The sequence below is a fragment of the Engystomops pustulosus genome, chromosome 5 (assembly GCF_040894005.1).
Source record: "Engystomops pustulosus chromosome 5, aEngPut4.maternal, whole genome shotgun sequence".
NCBI lineage: Eukaryota > Metazoa > Chordata > Amphibia > Anura > Leptodactylidae > Engystomops > Engystomops pustulosus.
Window position 1 is genome coordinate 166,412,004 of NC_092415.1, and position 21,600 is coordinate 166,433,603.

General features: G+C 41.4%; 1 protein-coding gene across 2 annotated transcripts in view; it reads right to left on the reverse strand.

The window, feature by feature from the left end:
* The window catches only part of CHN2 (chimerin 2), a 219,834-nt gene that overhangs the window by 115,431 nt on the left and 82,803 nt on the right, over positions 1-21,600 (reverse strand). The window contains exons 2-5 of one of the 2 annotated variants that reach the window (XM_072153703.1): positions 21,428-21,466; positions 14,878-14,933; positions 7,608-7,639; positions 2,722-2,835 (exon numbers count right to left, since the gene is read on the reverse strand). In XM_072153703.1, the coding sequence (XP_072009804.1) occupies positions 2,722-2,835; positions 7,608-7,639; positions 14,878-14,933; positions 21,428-21,466 (241 nt within the window). Of the gene's footprint in view, positions 1-2,721; positions 2,836-7,603; positions 7,640-14,877; positions 14,934-21,427; positions 21,467-21,600 lie in introns of both variants that reach the window. The other variant, XM_072153704.1, reaches the window with a different exon arrangement.

Genomic DNA, 21,600 nt, shown 5'->3' on the forward strand with positions numbered 1-21,600 from the left:
GATTTTAGAAGGAAGGAGGCCATGGATAACAAATAAAAGATGATCACCACACTCACGGTCCCTGGATCTATGAGTAACTGCTCCTGGTTCATCAGGATGGAGTTAAATGGTAGATTTCCTACAAAAGATTGTTGCTACAGTTCTAGATCGCAATACCGGCTTGTCTGCACATGCGCATTATCATCCACACAGGGCTAGCGTTCCAGATGTGAGAACTGTGATTCCCTTAGACACCCCTGTTGGAATCTCCTATCATTACCTATTCTGATTTCCTATTCACACATGTTCGGTATCATTATATAGGCACTAGCACTCTCCACCTTCAAAAATCCATAATCTTTCCGTGTACAGAGTTGTGTGAAAGCTTATTTTCTGTGTTACAAATTTTACTTCTCAGTGACATTATTTATTATCCCATCCCGTGTACTGCGAAGCTGGAAAAAAAATCAAAATTTGAAGAAATTGACAAAAAAAGTGTCACTTTTGCATTTTCGTCACTTTCTTGAGGGCTAAGTTTTTACGACTTTCACAGTGTGCTCCAAATAACAACTTTACTTTATGCTTTGGATCGGTACGATGCCAAATTTATATAGGTTTAATTGCATTTTAATACATTTTCAAAATTGAAACAAATGTGTATGATTAACATTAACCTTAGATGTTCTGATTGTTCCTATCATCTACTCCAATACTACGGTATTGCAGTATATGGCATTTTTACACAGTATTGATTACAATGAGCTACTGGCTCATTGTAAAGAATCTGCAGAAACCAGACAGCCTTGGGTCTGACAAGGACCCGAGGCTGTCATGGCAACCGATCGCTGGCCCCCGATGATGTTTCGGGGAGCGACGATCGAAACCAAGATGACAGCACCCATGCACTGCCGTCTCTCAAATGCCAGCGGCAGAATCGGCAGGGTTGTTAGTGGTGGGTGTTTGCTGCAATATTCAGAAAACCCCCCTCTTCATACAAGCCCTGCACCATCCAACCCGGAGTGTGAAGGGGATATATGTTGAGTATACGGGAAGGTAACCCACCACTACACTGTGTGGTGTTCTATAGGCACAGATGCACATGGCCTTGGCATTATGGAATAAAAGACCATCACAATTCTTCACAATTGGTTTTTATCATATTTGTTTTAATCAAATTACATGCTGGGTCCTGATGCTTGTGTATACAACCAGCATCAGGAGCCAGAGTATAGTAATCGGTGTAGGATGAATTTACCAGAGCTTATGCGCCTGAAATCAGGAGTACAAGCATGAAATAACCACAATTCCTGGCGTATGGCCAGGAATTGCACCTATTTACCCCTTTATGCCACCTTCACAGCAGGTCGGCTGCTGCAAGACATTCCTGCCCTGTGCCTACACACTGCCCATAGCCTGCTCCAGTTCCCAGGGAAAGCTAAGGCACAATTCTACGCCAGGTTGGCCTAGTGCAGAATTTCCTACGTGCAACCCTTGCCGGATTTAACAGGTAACAGGAGACCAGAGATGCATTATATGCTGGCATATGATCAACCCTCACCCCCCCATAGTAATATATATATATATATATATATATATATATATATATATATATACAGTATATCACCTGTTAGTCCTCAGTATAGTATATATGTGATATGAGAAAAAATATTTATAAAAACTGTTATGGTAAAGCTGCCTAAATTGCCCCTAGCAGTCAATCCTAAATCATATTTAATTTTTTTTATATGGGTTTGAAAAAAATATAGCTTAGCTATTATTAGCTGTTATATGTATTTCACATAAACGATGACAAGGACTGAAAGGTGAATGAAACAGTATCAGGGCTTTGGTGGAGGAGACATGGCGTTTCTATAGCAGAATCAGCTGTGCTGGGGATCAGTAGGTGTAGGGACTACTTGAACACAGCAGGTGGAAGCATACTCCAAAAGCAGTGATGTAACAACGGTGGAAGATCAATGAGAGAGGAATGTGTAAAGCATTATTGGACTTGTGGTTAAACTGCTTCTGTCAGTGCTGTGCATGCGCCCGCTAGGCCCCTCCCACATCTGCTTTACTATGACACAGAATAGATGCCGCACAAGCATCAAAATAAAAAAGTATTTATAATTCCAGGTAACCATTATGAATAGGATTTTGACCTATTTTAACCTCTATGGGAGCTTTTTGAAGTAATTAGTTTTGTGGCATAACCCCTTACACCAGTAATACCTGCTGGTAAAAGGATAAAAGTATGGTTCACATACAACACCAGCGTCTTACTCCCCACGGATCTGATGAGGTGGGTAGTCTGCCTTCGAAACACATAAATAAACCTAAGATACCCAAAAATTACACTGTGCGGACCCCAATAGTGTTTCCAACCATCCCCAGGGCATTTCCAGTCCCACCTGCTGGTACCCATACAACGCAGAAGTCAGTTTATGGTTTTATAACATGTGATAATAAGTGAGCGGCTGTGATCAGGTGAATACTGAGAAATAGGTTGTTGAAAAAAGGACAAGAATAAAAGAGAGGACATATTTATTCTCCTTGAATAGTCATGTCATCAACAGCCATGGACAATCTGATCAACGACCTGACAATAGAATATATTATAGGAAACAACAAGCAGATTCTTAACGGAGTCCTCAACAAATCAATAGATAATTAACCTTGAAAAAACAAAGCTAAACTAATTCCTGGCTGGGGTCAGACCTCTTGCCAAGCGCTGCTCTTATCTACCTTAAGGCCAATGTGTAGCAGCCGGGTTGCCTCTGACTTTCTCTAATGAGGTACGATCCTTCTGTAGCGCACAGCAAAGCATCCGCCTGTTCCCGAGAAATGATGCCATGGAACCTGAGGAGGAGCAGACAGAGAAATGAGTAACGTTACTGATAGATTAGCCCCTACCGTCTGCAACGCACTGATTTTATGTAATGGAAGGGGTTAAAGGGGAATTTCCTATCAAATAAATTGCTTTTCACATATGTTTTCTTAGATCTTCAGTAATAGAATCCATTCATTCTAGAAATAAAATTCCTTACCTGACACTATTTCTAAGGCTGAGTTCACACCTGCTTTCCATTGCACTCTCCTTTAAGGAGAGCATAACAAACTAGAAACTAGAAAAAAGTCTCTTTCACCTTCCCTTTCCCCCATAGACTTTAATCGACCTGCTAGACTGCTATTTTGGGGCTCATTTACTAAGGGTCGCGCTGTGCACTTTTGTCGGACTGTGTACCTTTTTCAGGGCTAAAACGGCTTGTACAGGTATTTAAGAAGTGCCTGTGCTGCTATTATGGCGCACGAGAATCTTTTGTGGAGCTGCTGTGCTTGCTTCCATTGGACACAAGTTAGGGGGCGAGCCGTCGGACGGTCTGACTGATTCAGACAGAGCACAGTATTTAACTTTTAAATTGTGTCGCATGCCCTATGCTAAAGATGCACCACAAAAAAGATGGCGAACTCTGTCGGACCTGAGCAGGGAAGCGACACATTCACGATCTTAGTGAATAACCGCAAGCTGCATTATAGACGGACAATGCACTTTCAGTGAACTCCAGTGACCCTGTAAGTAAATGTGCCCCATTATCTGCTATTAATAATGGAATGAATTTGGTGGGTGTGAACTTAGACTTATGAGCAGTGTTACAACAGTGGTATAATACTATATACAATTGTGATCTGTATTAGGCTTAGTTCACACCTGCATTAGGCAGATTCCTTCCCCCTTCTGTTATCAAATAGTGGAAAAAATAACACAGCGGCCTGAATATAACAGAAGTTTAAGGGAAGGCAACCTGCATTGAACTGAATGCTTTGGGGCACATTTACTTACCGGGATTCACTAAGGTCCGTGTGCCCAATATCCAGCAGATGTCTCTGCTGCGCCGAGGTCCACCGGAGTTCACCTTCTTCTTCCCGATGCATGTAAGTGCTGATCTTGCAACACAAATTCTTTTTTAAATTCCGGGGTTTTTCCGAATCCGTCGGGTTGTCTGACGGCCACACCCCAATTTCTGTCACGTGAAAGCCGGCGCCGATGCAATACAATCTGATCGCGTGCGCCAAAATCCTGGGGCAATTCAGTGCAAATCGGAAATATTCGGGGAACCCGACGAAAGTGCAGTGTTTGGACCCTTAGTAAATGAGCCCCTTTCTGTTCACCTTCTGTTCTTAGTTTATGGAACAACCCCTGCACGTCACAGCTGTGCCCATGTAGTGAAATACCAATGGGTAAGATCACAGCATGGCACTAGAAGTAACAGGAGGAGAAAACGGGAAATAACATTTCCTATGTTTCAATATTACTTAGCATTGAACTAGGAAAACTAGGAAATTCACTTTATCAAGTCTTTATTAAAGAGCCTGTAAGAGAACAAGGCAAGGAGAAACTTTCTGAACTTATAGAACTAACACTTGAATACTGAATGAACACGCTGAATGCTCCTATTCTAGCTGCTTCCTGTTTTTTACCTTTGCGGAGGTAACACAATAAAGTAACACAAGTGCCAAGGTCCCACCTAAAGCAAGAGGCCATTCATGAATGAAGACCAGGCCTACATATAAGCCCCTCAGGAATAAGCCCTTCTCTTTTCAGTTCACCATAAACAGGGTCTTTGAATGATATTTTATTTTTGTCCATTTAGGAAAGAGACACATAAAGAGGACAAAGTATAAAATGTATATTCTACTAAAAATAAATACTAAATTCATCCTGGCTTTTCTTAATCTTTCTCCTACAGACAATCTATCTAGAAACTGTTTTACATTTTTACTTTCTTAGCGTTTAATTATTTTTCATGAACATAGCCATATGAGGGCTTGTATTTTGAGAAATGACATCTTTTGCAAGGTTATGTATATGAAAATCAACCAGTGTAAAAAAAAATTAAATAACACTAAAGATACTCATCCCTGCTCTTCTTTGACAATATTGTCAGTTTGCTATTGCCTAACTGCATCAGTTTTTCACTGATCACTCATAGACTATAGTTGTCACATCTGTGCCGTCGTCTTCCTTGGTCCATGTTGTAAGACTGAGGAGACAATGGCTTTGTGTGCCACCTTCTTTGAGTCATGTAAAGAGTGGTTTATTTGCTGGGCGGCCGACTGAAATCACTACAACCATTTCCTCTCCAGCCTGGCTCTGGATCAGCAGAACCTTGCCCCTTGCTGGTTAAAAATTTGCATTACCTGCTCTGTGTGAGGTTAACTATGTTATCCTTACTTCTGGTTATTCAATCTTAGCTCTAGTTTTGTGACTATTCTTTTGTATCTGCAATGTTGTACCTTTCTCTGTTGCTACCTGGACTGTTGATTAATCTTTTGTGTCTGTTTGATGTTCCTATTATGGCCTATTATGGCTTAGGGAGAGACTGTCTTCGTGGTTGTCCCATTTCAATTAGGAAACACAGAGCCAAGCAGACAGGGCATATTGGGAGCTGGAGCATAGGGATCAATGTCCTGTCTTGTGTGTTCTACCTCAATCTATTCCCCCCATTACAATAGTTTATAAGGATCCTTGATAAAGGGCTATGATTAGGACATGCTCTTCTCTGTACCTCTGTACTTCAGAGGGAAGTTGGATATTTGCAGCAGCTGTATGATGGTTGACGCTGAAATCTTTTCAGCAGCTTCAAGATGTGTTTGAGATGCCGAGATCCATGTTTTTAAATATTTGCAGGATCGGCATTCATGAATCTGGCATCTGTTCTTCATGAATCTGGCACTACCTGCACTGCCCTGACAGAGCTTACCAACTTTTGCAGGAACTTCTTAAATACCTGTGCAAGAAGTTTGCACCTAAAAGAACATGCAAAACACATGCAAACATGTCTGCCAGAAAACTAGTCTTCTCTTCGATAGGGGTGATGTCAGGGGAGGTTTAGGCCGCCACTATGAGGGGTCTTATATCCCTTCTGTACAGAGTGATACTAAATAAGGTGTTGGGAGACCAGATGGATGCGGTGCGCAGGAAATGGGAACTGGTGGTTGGCGAGTTGTCAGATGAAGAGTGGGAGGATGTGACGGAGTCTCCTGTAGTGTTGTCTTTAAATGTGGCAGAGAGAAGGTCAGAACTATCCATATAGTCTATCTTACACCACTGATGTTATGGAAAATGGGGATACCGGAAAATTCCTGCTGCCCGAAATGTCAGTTAGAGGGAGCCGATGATCTTTACATGTTCTGAACATGTCGGGAGTTGAGATCGCTGTGAGAGAGGTCTCTGAGGCTTCTAGGGGAAATTATTTGGGGTGCAGATCCTGTGTGATACGAAGATCTGCATACTGGGATGCGTAGGGTGTCCAGACTTGCCCAGGATGGTAAAAACATACAGTAGCAAAAACCTCATATCATGTGCGGAAAGATATTGCCAGCCATTGGCTGGATGCAGAGTATCAAGCTATAGGAGAGGTGAAAAGATTTTGGAATATCACAGTCAAGATGTAGCTCAAAGTTTTTATTTAAATGGTTTTAGTTCAGAAATTTGAAAAGCAATGGAGTAAATGGATTCAATGCCCGAAAATGGTATCAGTGGAGGTACTATGGAGCTGGATGAGATATAGACCTGGAGGATTGCTGGGTGTATGAGGAAGTGAATGTTGAGGAGGGCTTGGTTGCCAAACTGCAGAGAGGGTGACGGATAGATATTTGTGACTGTGGAAGTGATGTTAGAGGGACAGATGAAGCGCAAAAGGGAGGGGAATGGTTTAGGTAGGAGAAAGGGTGAAATTGGTATTTACGGAATGTACATGTATTCTGTCTGTGTATTTTGAATAAACGTTACTTGGTTGAAAAAAAAAATTGAGGCAAATCAGGTAAAATATGACTCTTCTCTGCCCATTTTCACATGACTTAGGAGGAATTTTTTTTCACAAAAAAGAGGGAATTCCAGAAAGGACATTTCATGTCATACCTGAGGGGGTTAGTAGTTTAATTGAAGTTCTCTTTAATTCTACAATATACTGTTACAATTTACAGAAATACCAAATGTATTTATTTTTTTGATAATAAAATAAACAAATCACCAAATAAATTGTGTTTGTGTTAATTTTCTGTCAATATAGCTTTATGAGAGTTTATTCTTTTTAATATATCTTATTATTACTATTTTAGGATACATATGACTTTTTGATTACTTTTTGTTCCTGTTTTTGGGATTTGGGAATAGAAGAACATTCACTATAGTATTTAATTTAATAATTAATAATTAATGCATTACTTTACAATGAAAATAGAAAGGCAGATGTATATGGGTGAAAAAATATATCAAATTTTATTAGAATGAATGTGACTCTTAAAAACAATTAAAAAACCCTGTACAAGAGGGTACCAAAACAAACGTTCTCCCCAGCATTAAGAAGTCAATTGTATAGTACTAAAAACATAGGTATGAAAGTAATACATATACATACAAACACGGTGACAGATGAGTAGAACAAGATGATTAACCAAGAGGGACACTCAAATGTATAGTAGTAGACTAACAATAATAGAGCAATCACATTCCTTTACCATAATAGTATGGTATAGAAACTACCAGCTCTCCAATGGGCACAGACAAGTTTCCAGGTCTGTTATCCATACAATATGGACTATACAATATATATTGATTGCTTACGTACTCTCTTCCATAGTGCTTTGGTCTATTTTCCACCTGCAAGGAAAAGAAATAAGAAAAAAATATTTTAATAAGTCCATCCTTTTTCTTTTTGCCCTAGACACTTTTTTTAAATAAAAAGTGATCTCTATATCATAAAATTTCTACTTCTACTTTCTACTTAGGTGGCCTTTGTTTTACAGTGCATAAGGCCTAGAAGAATATCCTGATCACACAGGTATTTGGTGTTCATTATAGGAATCCTACTTCAATCACTATACAAGCACTACATTTTCTGATGGTTAAAGCGGTACAGCGCCTTCCTTCAACGCAGCTGTGCTTTTCCCTTAGGTCCCTTTCACACTTGCCGTGTTGGGACATATATCTGGTTGCAAGTTTTCAGACACATATATACGTCCCCATAGATAGCTATAAGTGCCCTGAGGGAAAATGGTGCCACATGCCCTAGTGTGCAGAAACGATAGAGACTGGTTATTATACAGGCAGTCTCCGGGTTACGTACAGGCTAGGTTCTGTAGGTTTATTCTTAAAGGGGTATTCTTGTCTGGGCACTCACATTCAGTTTGATAAATATGCCATATATAAACATTTCTTCAATTGGATGTTATTAAAAAAAATGTTCCTGTGTGAAGATAATGTCTCATAAATGTAGTCATTTTGTCCCTTAGAAACGAGATAGCTTCCTCGGATACGGCCACCTCTGCCTGAGAGATTGCACAAATAAACAAAAAGGTTTTGTATATGAATTTCCAGGAGTTACTGCAAGTCCCACAGCCGTCCTGTGGTAATTATCACTGAATCCAGGAGGTCAGGCAGGACTCTATAGCACAAGTCTGGCCACCGCTGCCAGAGTGTGACGTGGCCGTATCCGAGGAAGCCATCTGGTTTCTAAGGGACAACATGACTACATTTATGAGAAATTATCTTTACACAGGAACATTTTTTTTAATAACATCCAATTGAAGAAATGTTGACATATGGAAGATTAGTGAAACTGAATGTGAGTGCCCAGACGAGAATACCCCTTTAAGTTGAATTTGTATGTAAGTTAAAACAGAACTGCAAAAATTAAAAAGGGCCTTAAGGGTTTAAAATATTGTATGTCAACTTAACCAAATGTTGCCTTTATCAAAACATCCGGATAGAACTGATAGCGCTATGAAAGTGCCACATCTCATCTCTGCTGTTAATTTACATTTTGCTATATTTGCCCATATTGGCTTTTCACCTAAACTTCCATTTTTTTTTAAAAAAAGTGCCAGAAGCACAAAGTGACCCTTTTATTGAAATACTTTAGTAATAAGTATTATGGCAGGATGTTGCTCTCTTACTCCTGACCTTTTTTCCACGCAATGTCCTACAGGCCTTGTATTAGATAAGCAACATATGTCATAGCATAACATCAGGAGTTTGTGACCTTTCTGCACTAATGTCAATCATCTGCACTTCATACTGGAAAAGCGTTTTTACATCATATTATATGATCCTTTCACTATTGCTTAACCTTCTAGACAGATTTAATAAATCGTCCTGATCCTCCAAATCTTCGTTGAATACATTCTTTATTTACCTACAACTGATACTGCAACAGTAGACTTTAAAGTATGCAAATGTGACGCACACTACAATATAAGAGAGGGGGCAGATTTTTTAAAAGTGTCTGAAGCAAATCCAGAGTCTTGTACTTAGCCAGCTGTACCGAAGTGTCTGATGATTTGCGAAGTGCTGGATGATAAATCTTGTAAAGTATAAGACTATCTACAAGTACTTTGCACCTCCTATTAATTGACGCCTGAAAACGGCACCAAAATTCTAGCACATTGGCATAGTTTTTTTGCGTACTGCTGTTTTCTTACTAACCCTTGCTCCGTTTTCAAAGGTCATGCCCGGAGGAGCTGTACAGGAGCATAAAGGTGGGGGCTGAGAGCTGAGGAGTCTGCAGAACAGACATGTTACATGTTGTTTTTGGAAATGCATCCAAACCAAAGCCTAACCCCTGGGACTACACAGAGGATTCTGTCAGGGTGCAAGGTAAGTTATAACACACAATTATATTGTAATGCAAATGCTTAGAGAAAGCAGAAAGACATATTTCCAATTCAGCTGTAATGGGCTTCTGTAACCTGTCTTTAGTGTAAAAGAGGTCCCTGGTGACACGTTCCCTTTAAAACATGGCCCTTACTCAACCATCTAGTATAGAGAGAAGGAAAACACAAAATAAAAAATCAAATCAAAAAGCTGAGAATCTTGCAGGGGCCTTTAAAACACAACCATTTTTGTAGCATTACTGTACTTTATTTAAAGGGCATCTACCACCAGGATGAAGGACTTATGGAAATGAGCCTGAGGGGCTCCAGGCTCCATAGGTGTTAATGGGGCCTAGAGCCCCTCAGGCTTCTTTGCATACAGTCTTTCATCCTGGTGGTAGATGCCCTTTAAACAGAATAAGCTACAGTTAGCTGAAGTCTAAATGAATGGATCAGAATAATTGCAATAAAAATTAACTAATAAGCAAAGCACTTGGTGCATTGGGTGCAAAACTATCTTCTACAATGGGGCAGATTGTTTTTTTTAAAAAAAAAACGGTATCTTTTATGTTTTTTTTTTAAAAATATCTCACAGTTAGGAATGGTAAAGATGGATGAATAATATATACCTATGCACCTCTATGTACAACCCAAAACTTTAAAGGACATTTACTATCAGATTCCCTGATGGTAGATGATTACTACTCATTTCCCCGTCCTGTCCTCCTTTGCAGTAATCTGATTTCGGTATAGACAGGAATGGCCGTATTTACAGTCTAAGGTGCTCTGCAGAGCACTGCCGAGCTCGTCTGTTATTTACTGTTCTCATATTGCCTCCTGCCTTGTCCGACTCAAAGTAGTACAGATAGCCGGTGACGTCACCAGCTCTCTGAGTGGAGTGTGGGCGGGATCAGAGCCGTGAATAAATAAATCATCTACTATCAGGGAATCTGATGGTAGACTTCCACTGTCTGGTTAGTGTCTTCACATCCCACCACTGGCACTCCAACCAAATATAAAAAATAACCCTATAATAAACAGCAAAAAAAATATATAGCAAGTTGTTAAACACTTTTTCTACCAACAACTAACAAATCATATTATTCACTGGACTATTCCCTGAACGTGATCTAAGTGTTCAGCCCCTCGGTTCTCTGACATCCAGGGCTGTGGACTCGGAGTCGTGGAGCCATGACCATTTTGGTTGAGTCATCATAAAATGGAGAAACTCTGATCCTAAAAATATATAATAAATGTTAAAAATTATGAAATCTTCTTTAAACGTCTGTTTTATCCCTGATCTAAGAATTTAGGCCGTGGATGAACTACATTTATTGGTCAAATTGTCAAACTGCTCAAATTTAAGCAACCACAAAATGTCACGATAAAAATGATAAATACCACAGTACACAAATACCCCACCAGCAATCAAATACTGCATTCAGAGCTGATGTTAATAGTGGGGATACCAGAGCAGATAATAGTGCTGACAAAGACAACGATAATAATGGAGAGACCTAGAGAGTAGACAATAATAATACTGGTGACCCCCAGAGCAGACAAATAAACTAGAAACGCTATTGCAGAATTACAATACTGGAGTTTCCCAGAGCATAAAACTAATAACGCTAGAAACTGTCAGAACAGACAAATATTGGAGACCCCCAGAGCATACAACTACTAATACTAGAGACCTCCAGAGCAGACACATACTGGAGACCCCAGAGCAGATAATACTGGAGACCTGTAGGGCATACAACTACTAAAACTAGTGACCCCCGTAGCAGATAATACTGGAGACCTCTAGAACATACAGGTACTAATACTAGAGACCTCCGGAGCAGGCACATACTGGAGGCCCCAGAGCAGATAATACTGGAGACTTCTAGAGCATACAGGTACTAAAACTAGAGACCCCCAGATAATACTGGAGACCTCTAGAGCATACAGGTACTAATACTAGAGACCTCCGAAGCAGGCACATACTGGAGACCCCAGAGCAGATAATACTGGAGACCTCTAGAACATACAGGTACTAATACTAGAGACCCCCAGAGCAGACACATACTGGAGACCACAGAGCAGATAATACTGGAGACCTGTAGGGCATACAACTACTAAAACTAGTGACGCCCGTAGCAGATAATACTGGAGATCTCTAGAGCATACAGGTACTAATACTAGAGACCTCCAAAACAGGCACATACTGGAGACCCCAGAGCAGATAATACTGGAGATCTCTAGAGCATACAGGTACTAATACTAGAGACCCCCAGATAATACTGGAGACCTCTAGAGCATACAGGTACTAATACTAGAGACCTCCGGAGCAGGCACATACTGGAGACCCCAGAGCAGATAATACTGGAGACCTCTAGAGCATACAGGTACTAATACTAGAGACCCCCAGATAATACTGGAGACTTCTAGAGCATACAGGTACTAATACTAGAGACCCCCAGATAATACTGGAGACCTTTAAAGCATACAGGTACTAATACTAGAGACCTCCGGAGCAAGCACATACTGGAGACCCCAGAGCAGATAATACTGGAGAACTCTAGAGCATACAGGTACTATTACTAGAGACCCCCAGAGCAGACACATACTGGAGACCCCAGAGCAGATAATACTGGAGACCTGTAGGGCATACAACTACTAAAACTAGTGACGCCCGTAGCAGATAATACTGGAGACCTCTAGAGCATACAGGTACTAATACTAGAGACCTCCGGAGCAGGCACATACTGGAGACTCCAGAGCAGATAATACTGGAGACCTCTAGAGTATACAACTACTAATACTAGAGACCCCCACAGCAGATAATAATGGTGACCTCCAGAGCATACAACTACTAATACTAGAGACCCTCAGAGCAGACTCATACTAGAAAGCCCCCGAGCAGATAATACTGGAGACCTCTAGAGCATACAACTACTAATACTAGAGACCCCCAGAGCAGATAATACTGGAGACCACTAGAGCATACAATTACTAATACTAGAGACCCCCAGAGCAGACACATACTGGAAACCCCAGAGCAGATAATACTGGAGACCACTAGAGCATACAACTACTAATACTGGAGACCCCAGAGCAGATAATACTAGACATCTCCAGAGCATAAACCACTAATACTAGAGATCCCCATAGCATATAGCCTTCTACACCAATGATCTGCTATCTGTTATGGAAGAGCTCATTGGACTCTGACTGTCAACAGGGTGCGGACCACAACTCATATCTTGACGGGCTCCGTGTGGCCTGATGGCTGAGGTAATGCACCCCTCTTCTAGGCTTTTATTTCAGATGGATGTGTGCTACACTTTATATACAGTAGTGAAGTAGTGGTAGTATAGCAGTGCAGCTCCAACACTGGAAATAATACTCATATTTATCTCAGCACTGCTAGAGTTACCAGGAATACAGGACATTGGGTTCGAGGTCGGTGACCATTTTGGTGGAGTCAGAGTCAAAGTTTTGGAAACTGAGGAGTCAGGGTCAGAAATTCTGTTGACATCAGTTCCTCAGTCTACAATCTAGGTGGTTGTGCTGGGATGTGAGTTATCTCATAATACTGCTCACACATCTGAAAGTTTACAATGTATCAGTCTAGACAATCCCCTTTTAAATAATAAAATGATACATCATGCCCTAAATGCCATTTAGATTTAAACTTCCAGGTTATTCTTCCTTCTCATATGTAAATATCTAGAAGATATAAAATGTACATTTCTAAACATATATTTACTCTGTCTCTGGAGATAGCCATCTCTGCCAGAATTTCCATAACCATTAAGAAAATGATTTTGACCCTCTCCATGAGCCCTTTGTCTGTTCTGACAATATGACTACACGACATAATAACATATGTTCTAAGAAGTGGATCTGTGGGACACTGTGTGAATTCTACAACTTTAGCGTTTCTAAAATGAAAAATACAACTTTGTTACCCTCCGTTCTGGATTTACATAACCTTAAAAGCACTCGCTGCTAAATGGAAAGTTGTCTGAATTTCTGAGTCTTTGATGTGCAATTCTCAAGATACTTTATAATTATGAAATGCAAATAAAGCTCCTTAGGATATAAAACAGGGACTCATCAAAGTGCTACAGAGAGGTCTGCAGCTGTTTCTTACTGACTCAAAGACTTGAATAAAATGATTGACTCATTAACCCAAAGAATTACACAGCAGCTGGATCTATGACAAGGCGAGTATTTAATATACCTCAACCCAATCCCAAGTATATGTATAGGGGCAATGCTTATTTACTCTACATTACCTACTGATATGAACCCAGCTCATAAATAAATGGGGAAAAAATTACAATCACTTCTCACTATCCTGGACTTTAGGTGGCGGTATTGGTATTGCGAGATTCTCATTTACTTGTCCACTTCAGTAACAATAACTTTTGGCTTTTCTATTTTAGTCAGATTATTAAATAGAAAAATTAACCATACAGAATTTTTTACAAAAATTTCACTGTTATTGTAGCCACCTGCAGATACCTCCTCTCCTATAGTAGCCACAGCACATTGGGACGTGTGAGGAATAGAAGCACCATGGCCACGCATGTTCATAACACCGTTATGCTATCCGTTTTTTGGAGATGCCACAATGACAGGGGTTGTTTGAGGAAAAACAGAAATCTTATTTTCATATGGCCGGGGGGGAGCTTAAACAATAAGCTTATACTCGCTCCCATTCTCTCGCAGCACCGGCCGTCACTGCCGTCCTCTCCGCTGCCGCCTGCTACTGCCTGTGCTCTGTTGTAGCAGAGCCGTGCCAGTGGTTGCGATGGCACTGCTGGACTTTGCATACAAACATAGGCCGGAAGTGACGGGCAGCGCTAGGGGAGAACTGGAACACAGCGGGAGGTATGTATAAGTGGTTTATTGTTTCTTAAGCCCACCCTAGTTATTTGTTATCCCCAGACAACCTCTTCAATGTAACTGGACCCTGGTCCAGGTTTTTTTCATTTCAGCCCTTCCCAAAGTCTATGGAAGCATGAAAAACAAAAACACTGACGCCACACGGATGAAAGAGGCAAGGACCAGATCAGTTTAAAAAAGTTGTGAGCGAAGGCGCCTTTTCTTATGAAGGTGTGCACAGGCATTGGACGGGGACAGTTCAGACATGAATGGGTGTGCTGTAAATACAAGATCTGACGACCGGGACCAATGTGCTCTATCTATTATATGAAATGATTCCTTCAAAAAGTCTGCAAATATATGAGCTCTTACCTCACGTGGTGATACAATTCTTCTGGGCCTTGGAGCTTCTTGTTGCAGTTGATATACTACAGAAAATTGTCAACAGAAAAAATAATGCAAATAATTAGTTTGTTTTATATTATTTCCCAAGTGGATTGAATAAAAAAGTGTAGGTTATGACTGCTTTGATGTAAATACTCTATTGGGCTCTGTCCATAATATGTGTGAGCCATTACTGACAAAAAAGTACTATAACGCTAAAAAAGATAAAATTTAAATGTATAAAACCATTAGAATCTGCAGAGTTTTATTGCACATAAAAGCCTATAAACAGTTTCTTTATAGCCATTTTTTTTACTAAACTGTATCAGGGTGTAACACTCAGGGTCAGGGTCGGACTGACCCACTGGTGTGCTGTTAAAAAGAACTGGTGGGCCCCGACACATGCTGACTCAGCCCCCTCGCCATGCTGCCCCGCCTCCTTGCGGAAGCGACCCTCCCCTTCAACTCTGTGCCTAATGGTTTTGAACCCAATGATGATGCAGAAAGGTATGAGCTCTCCACATCATCAATGTGTCTCTCTGCTGCTGTGTTCAGCCGATTTGTTGTACAAAGCAACAGAGAAAAAGAGCAGCTGCTGGGGAACGTGGAAGAGTGAGTGTGGTGTTTTTTTTTTTTTTAATCTATGTTACAAACAGGAGAGGGGGGCCACACTAAGAGGGGTGAGATGATGGGGGCCCACAAAAAGATGGGGAAAATAAGAGGGGGCCCACAATTTTTCAATGTGGCCTAAAAATGTACTGTATATACTCGAGTATAAGCAGAGGTACCTAATTTTAACACAAAAAAAATGGAAAAACCTATTAACTTGAGTGTAAGCCTAGTATATAGCTGCCAGCGCCCTGCTCCCAGTATATACCCTGCAGCCCTTTCCCACAGTATATAGCATGCATCCCCTGCCCTATAGTATATAGCCTGAAGTCCCTGCCCCCAGTGTATAGCCAGCAGCCCCTGCCCCCAATATATAGCCAGCAGCCCCTGTCCCCAATATATAGCCAGCAGCCCCTGCCCTCAGTATATAGCCAAAAGCCCCTGTCCCCCAGTGTATAGCTGCTAGCCCTCTGCTCTCAGTATATAGCCTGCAGTCACTATCCCCCAGTATATAGCCTGCAGCCCCTGCCCCAGTATATAGCCTGCAGCCCCTGCCCCAGTATATAGCCTGCAGCCCCTGGTCCCTGTAAATAGCCCACAGTTACTGCCCTCAGTGTATAGCCTGCAGCCCGTGCCCTCCAGTATATAGCCTGTAGCCCCTGCCCCCCAGTATATAGCCAGCAGCCCCTGTCTTAGTATATAGCCAGCAGCCCCTGCCCTCAGTATATAGCCAGCAGACCCTGTCTTAGTATATAGCCAGCAGCCCCTGCCCTCAGTATATAGCCAGCAACCCCTGCCCTCAGTACATAGCCAGCAGTCCCTGTTCCCCAGTATATAGCCAGCACTCCCTGGTCCCCAGTATATAGCCTGTAGCCCCTGCCGCTAGTATATAGCCTGAAGCCTCTGCCACCCAGTATATAGCCTGTAGCCCCCCCAATATAAAGCCTGTAGCCCCTGTCCCCAGTGTATAGCCTGTAGCCCCTCCCTGAGGAATGCCCAGCCTATAAGAAAAAAACATAATGTATACTCACCTTCCAACGCCCCCCAGCAGGTTCTCTTCTTCTCATAGATGCTCCTACTCCAGGTCCCCCATCTGATGCTGTTGCACGCACCACGACGTCAGCTGCTCACTCACATCATAGTTTGTGCCAATGGCAGCATAGACACTAGAATGTCAGCAAGCAGCTTACTTCATAGTGCATGCCGAACATGGAGCCGAAGCCGGAGCACCCATAGATAGAAGAGGACCTGTCAGGGGGCGTCGGAAGGTGAGTACACATTTTATATATTGTAGACTTGAGTATAAGCCGAGTTAGGTTTTTTCAGCACAATTTTTGGCTTCTACATTTCCAGCTTATACTCGAGTAAATATGGTACATTTAATGGCCCCATATGGTCCTATGTAGCAGTAGGTACCAAAATCAATTTCACTGGTTGGCCCTTGGTCCCCCAGTCCAACCCTGCTCAGGCTGTATTGGATACCACTTTGAATGCTAGAAACTTGTCACCCAATTTCCCCCCTCTGGCACCCATGACATTGGATCGCCATCACTGTACTAGAAAATCAATGTCAGATGTTACTTATTACAATCTTTACAAGGGGCACATTCAGATGACTGTATTTTTTCCTCTCTTTCCACTTATGGAATGGGATGGAAATATCCTTTATGACTCTGGAATGGACGGTTAGTGCAGTCATCTGAGGAACTTTAACTTGAAGATTATAGAGATGTTGTTCAGAGTTCACAGCATTATTAAATTACCGTCAAAATATGTTAAATTGAATCTGTTTAGGGATGAAATGCGTATCCAGTAGTATTCATTCATCAGAGAAGATGCTGAGGAGGATTCTTTCTGCACCACAAATCAGGTTACCGTAATTATGATAGTTGCATTTTTCTTGTGATTCCTCAGAATTATAGTGTACTAAGTCCGATGCAATATAATATATCACTTAGAGATGTTATGCATACTGGATAGTTTGTTTAAATCATTGTAAAAAATGTTTGGCATGGGTGACATGTTGTCAGATTACAATATTACTTAAAGGGGTCATCCAGGATTATAACATTTTCTAAATATGGCTGGGAGGGTCTCTAAGAATTCAAAAAGAACTCATATTTACCTCGGCCCCCAGTTCAGTTCTGAGGGGTCTCATGGGGTCGCTGCTGGGTTACTAATGTGCGGAGGGCGCCAGAAATTGAATGCAAAAAAAGTTTTTTTGAGCTATCCGCTCACTCACGTGGGCCTTTGAAAGTTGAAGTATAAGATCCTCTGTATAGTCCTGGTGCACGTGTCTTGTATAGGGCTTGTCGGAGAGCCACAAAATATCCAAGAGAAAAGTAAAGTATGACTGGCACTCAAAAATTCTTTTATTTCATATCCATTAAAAAAGAGAAATTACATTTGCGCCAAATTGGGGATTGGGGTGCACGCGATCAGATTTTAGCGCATCAGCGCCGGCTTTCACGCGACAGAAATCGGGGGGCGTGGCCGGCGGATTCGGAAAAAAAAGCATAATTTAAAAAAGAATTTGTGTCGCAAGATCAGCACTTGCATGTACCGGGAAGAAGCAGGGAAGAAGCAGCTGAACTCTCGCGGACCTTAGTGAATCCCGGAAGACCCGAATCCTCATCGGAGAACGCGCCGCTGGATCACGACTGGACCAGGTAAGTAAATGAGCCCCATTGAGTTATAATAAAAGTTGTTCCTCAGAAACTTCTTATTAGGACACATCTAAAATCAGTAAACTGATGGTAGATGCCCTTTTAGTATAATATAATTTTGCAACTTTATGTGAATTTTGTGAATTTACACTCACCGGCCACTTTATTAGGTACACCTGTCCAACTGCTCGTTAACACTTAATTTCTAATCGGCCAATCACATGGCAGAAACTCAGTGCATTTAGGCATGTAGACATAGTCAAGACAATCTCCTGCAGTTCAAACCGAGCATCAGTATGGGGAAGAAAGGTGATTTGAGTGCCTTTGAACGTGGCATGGTTGTTGGTGCCAGAAGGGCTGGTCTGAGTATTTCAGAAACTGCTGATCTACTGGGATTTTCACGCACAACCATCTCTAGGGTTTACAGAGAATGGTCCGAAAAAGAAAAAACATCCAGTGAGCGGCAGTTCTGTGGGCGGAAATGCCTTGTTGATGCCAGAGGTCAGAGGAGAATGGCCAGACTGGTTTGAGCTGATAGAAAGGCAACAGTGACTCAAATCGACACCCGTTACAACCAAGGTAGGCAGAAGAGCATCTCTGAACGCACAGTACGTTGAACTTTGAGGCAGATGGGCTACAGCAGCAGAAGACCACACCGGGTGCCACTCCTTTCAGCTAAGAACAGGAAACTGAGGCTACAATTTGCACAAGCTCATCGAAATTGGACAGTAGAAGATTGGAAAAACGTTGCCAGGTCTGACGAGTCTCGATTTCTGCTGCGACATTCGGATGGTAGGGTCAGAATTTGGCGTCAACAACATGAAAGCATGGATACATCCTGCCTTGTATCAACGGTTCAGGCTGGTGGTGGTGGTGTCATGGTGTGGGGAATATTTTCTTGGCACTCTTTGAGCCCCTTAGTACCAATTGAGCATTGTTGCAACGCCACAGCCTACCTGAGTATTGTTGCTGACCATGTCCATCCCTTTATGACCACAATGTACCCAACATCTGATGGCTACTTTCAGCAGGATAATGCGCCATGTCATAAAGCTGGAATCATCTCAGACTGGTTTCTTGAACATGACAATGAGTTCACTGTACTCAAATGGCCTCCACAGTCACCAGATCTCAATCCAATAGAGCATCTTTGGGATGTGGTGGAACGGGAGATTCGCATCATGGATGTGCAGCCGACAAATCTGCGGCAATTGTGTGATGCCATCATGTCAATATGGACCAAAATCTCTGAGGAATGCTTTCAGCACCTTGTTGAATCTATGCCACGAAGAATTGAGGCAGTTCTGAAGGCAAAAGGGGGTCCAACCCGTTACTAGCATGGTGTACCTAATAAAGTGGCCGGTGAGTGTATGTTTATTGGTTCTGTTATAGGAGCAGAAAAACTGAGCTATTAAAGGGAACAGATGCTTCATATTACAAATACAAAAAAATCCTGAAGGATCCCGTTGACTAGTTAAGTTTCCACTTTGTCAGGAAAAAATGTCCATATAATAAGCAGTGGAATGTTGGACCACAGTGTCATCAAACAATTTGGCTTGGGGATACACCTTAGGGCTCTTGCCCTTCAAATCAGAAGGGTTTGGACCCAAGTTCTAGCAAAATGATACAAGTAGATGCAATAAGCAGGGGGAGGTTCCCGGCAATACCTTACAAATACTATCCTAGCAAAGCTGAGCTGTGTGTCAGGTTCCTTTAGAAGAGAGTGTAGCAGATTTGATCAAAAAACAAGCATGTTGAGGCCAGTATTACAAAAGCATGCTGATATTCATAGTCTGGAGAGGGGAGAACATTACAGCCAGACTTCTGATGGTGGCCTGTGTCCCTTGGGAACAAAAGAATTGTGCCTGATTCAATTCTCCTCTGACACCTGCCCAGTGTGTATGTCCAGCTTTAATACACTTATATACCTAGCCTTAGAAAATAAAAGGGCTAATATAGTGTGAATAGCATCTTCAGGTCCAATATCTCCTCAAGTTGGAATTAGCATTTTCGTATAGAATCACACATACATCATTCATATTAAACTGTTATAGACATTTCCAACCATCGTGTGAACCTACAAACCCAGCAGCATGTCATGATGAATGACAAGGCTGAATATCATGATCGTCCAAGTAGTGAATGATGTAATAAGGACATTAGTTGAATCATATGACTAAGCACCATTCAGTTTTCTCCCCCTCCAGGGTCTTCAGGGATGATTGAGATATAAGTGTTTTCCGGCAGTAATCTGCTGCCCAAGAGAAGAGTGCTTCATAGTGAATGTTCAGAGACAATAGAGAACTACAGAAATAAGCATTATTGTTACATTTCCATGGTAACTGTAGGCTATTGTTTCCTGGAGGACCGGCACCAATATATTAAATTTCAATGAAAATGTCTATTTCCCCTGACTACAGTACAATTTGACATAAATTTACATTGGAAAGTATTTCAAAGAAGATATTATCTTTTACCAATAGGAATGCAGCATAATAGTGTACATGAGTGGCATCTCTGAAGATCTTTGGCTTGATTGATATCTCAAAGTCTTGCAATTGTGTCACATGCTCCAGTGGCATCAATATTATTTTACTAGATGACACTGAAAGTGGCCTAGGATCACCTAATGGCATTGTGTTACAGGGCTTTAAAGAACAACTGTAAGGTTTAAAAACCTTTGCCTAACTTTGCGCTAAGCTAAAATAAGCAATTCTAGCAGGGGTTTTACTTTGTCCCTCTGGCTGCCTTTGTTTGGTTAGTTGCCATGGGAATCCGTATCCAGCTACAATCCTGGAATAGAAATGTAATTTTTCACAGTCCTGCTTCTGCAAAGTTATAGGTATGATTACACAGTGTCATTGCAGACAATGTTAGCTATTGTCCTTTTCTTGAAGTCTGTAAAACAGGTTATTCATTATGAAGTAGCATTATGTATCCATCACAAGAATCAAAGCTGTCCATAAGCTTTAAACAGACTTCAGAAGTTTCCCTTGCTTATGTAAATGTAGCTTAATTATTATATAGTGATGATACATCTAGTCTCAGTTTAATTCAAGTGATAAGAATAGAGCTGCAGTAACGGGCCACAGCCACTATCAGCACATGGCAGTAAAATGGGTCACACCTTCACCAATCTGCTATTAATCACCTATCCTAAGGATGGCTATTAATAGTACATTTCTGCAAAACCCTTTCATTATTGCTTGGTATCAAACAAGTCTAGACAAGAAGGAGATGCATAACATAAAGGTAATACTCACAGTAAGACTTCCAAATTGGGGGCTGGTATTCCTCTGCGTCTAGAAAAAAAAATCAATCCATTACTTGAGTGTGCTGGGAAGAAAGCAGCTTATGAAATTCACATCTATCCTATGAGAACTGCTTCAAGTTAGAAAGACAGACATATTGATAGGATGCAATGACATAGAAAACA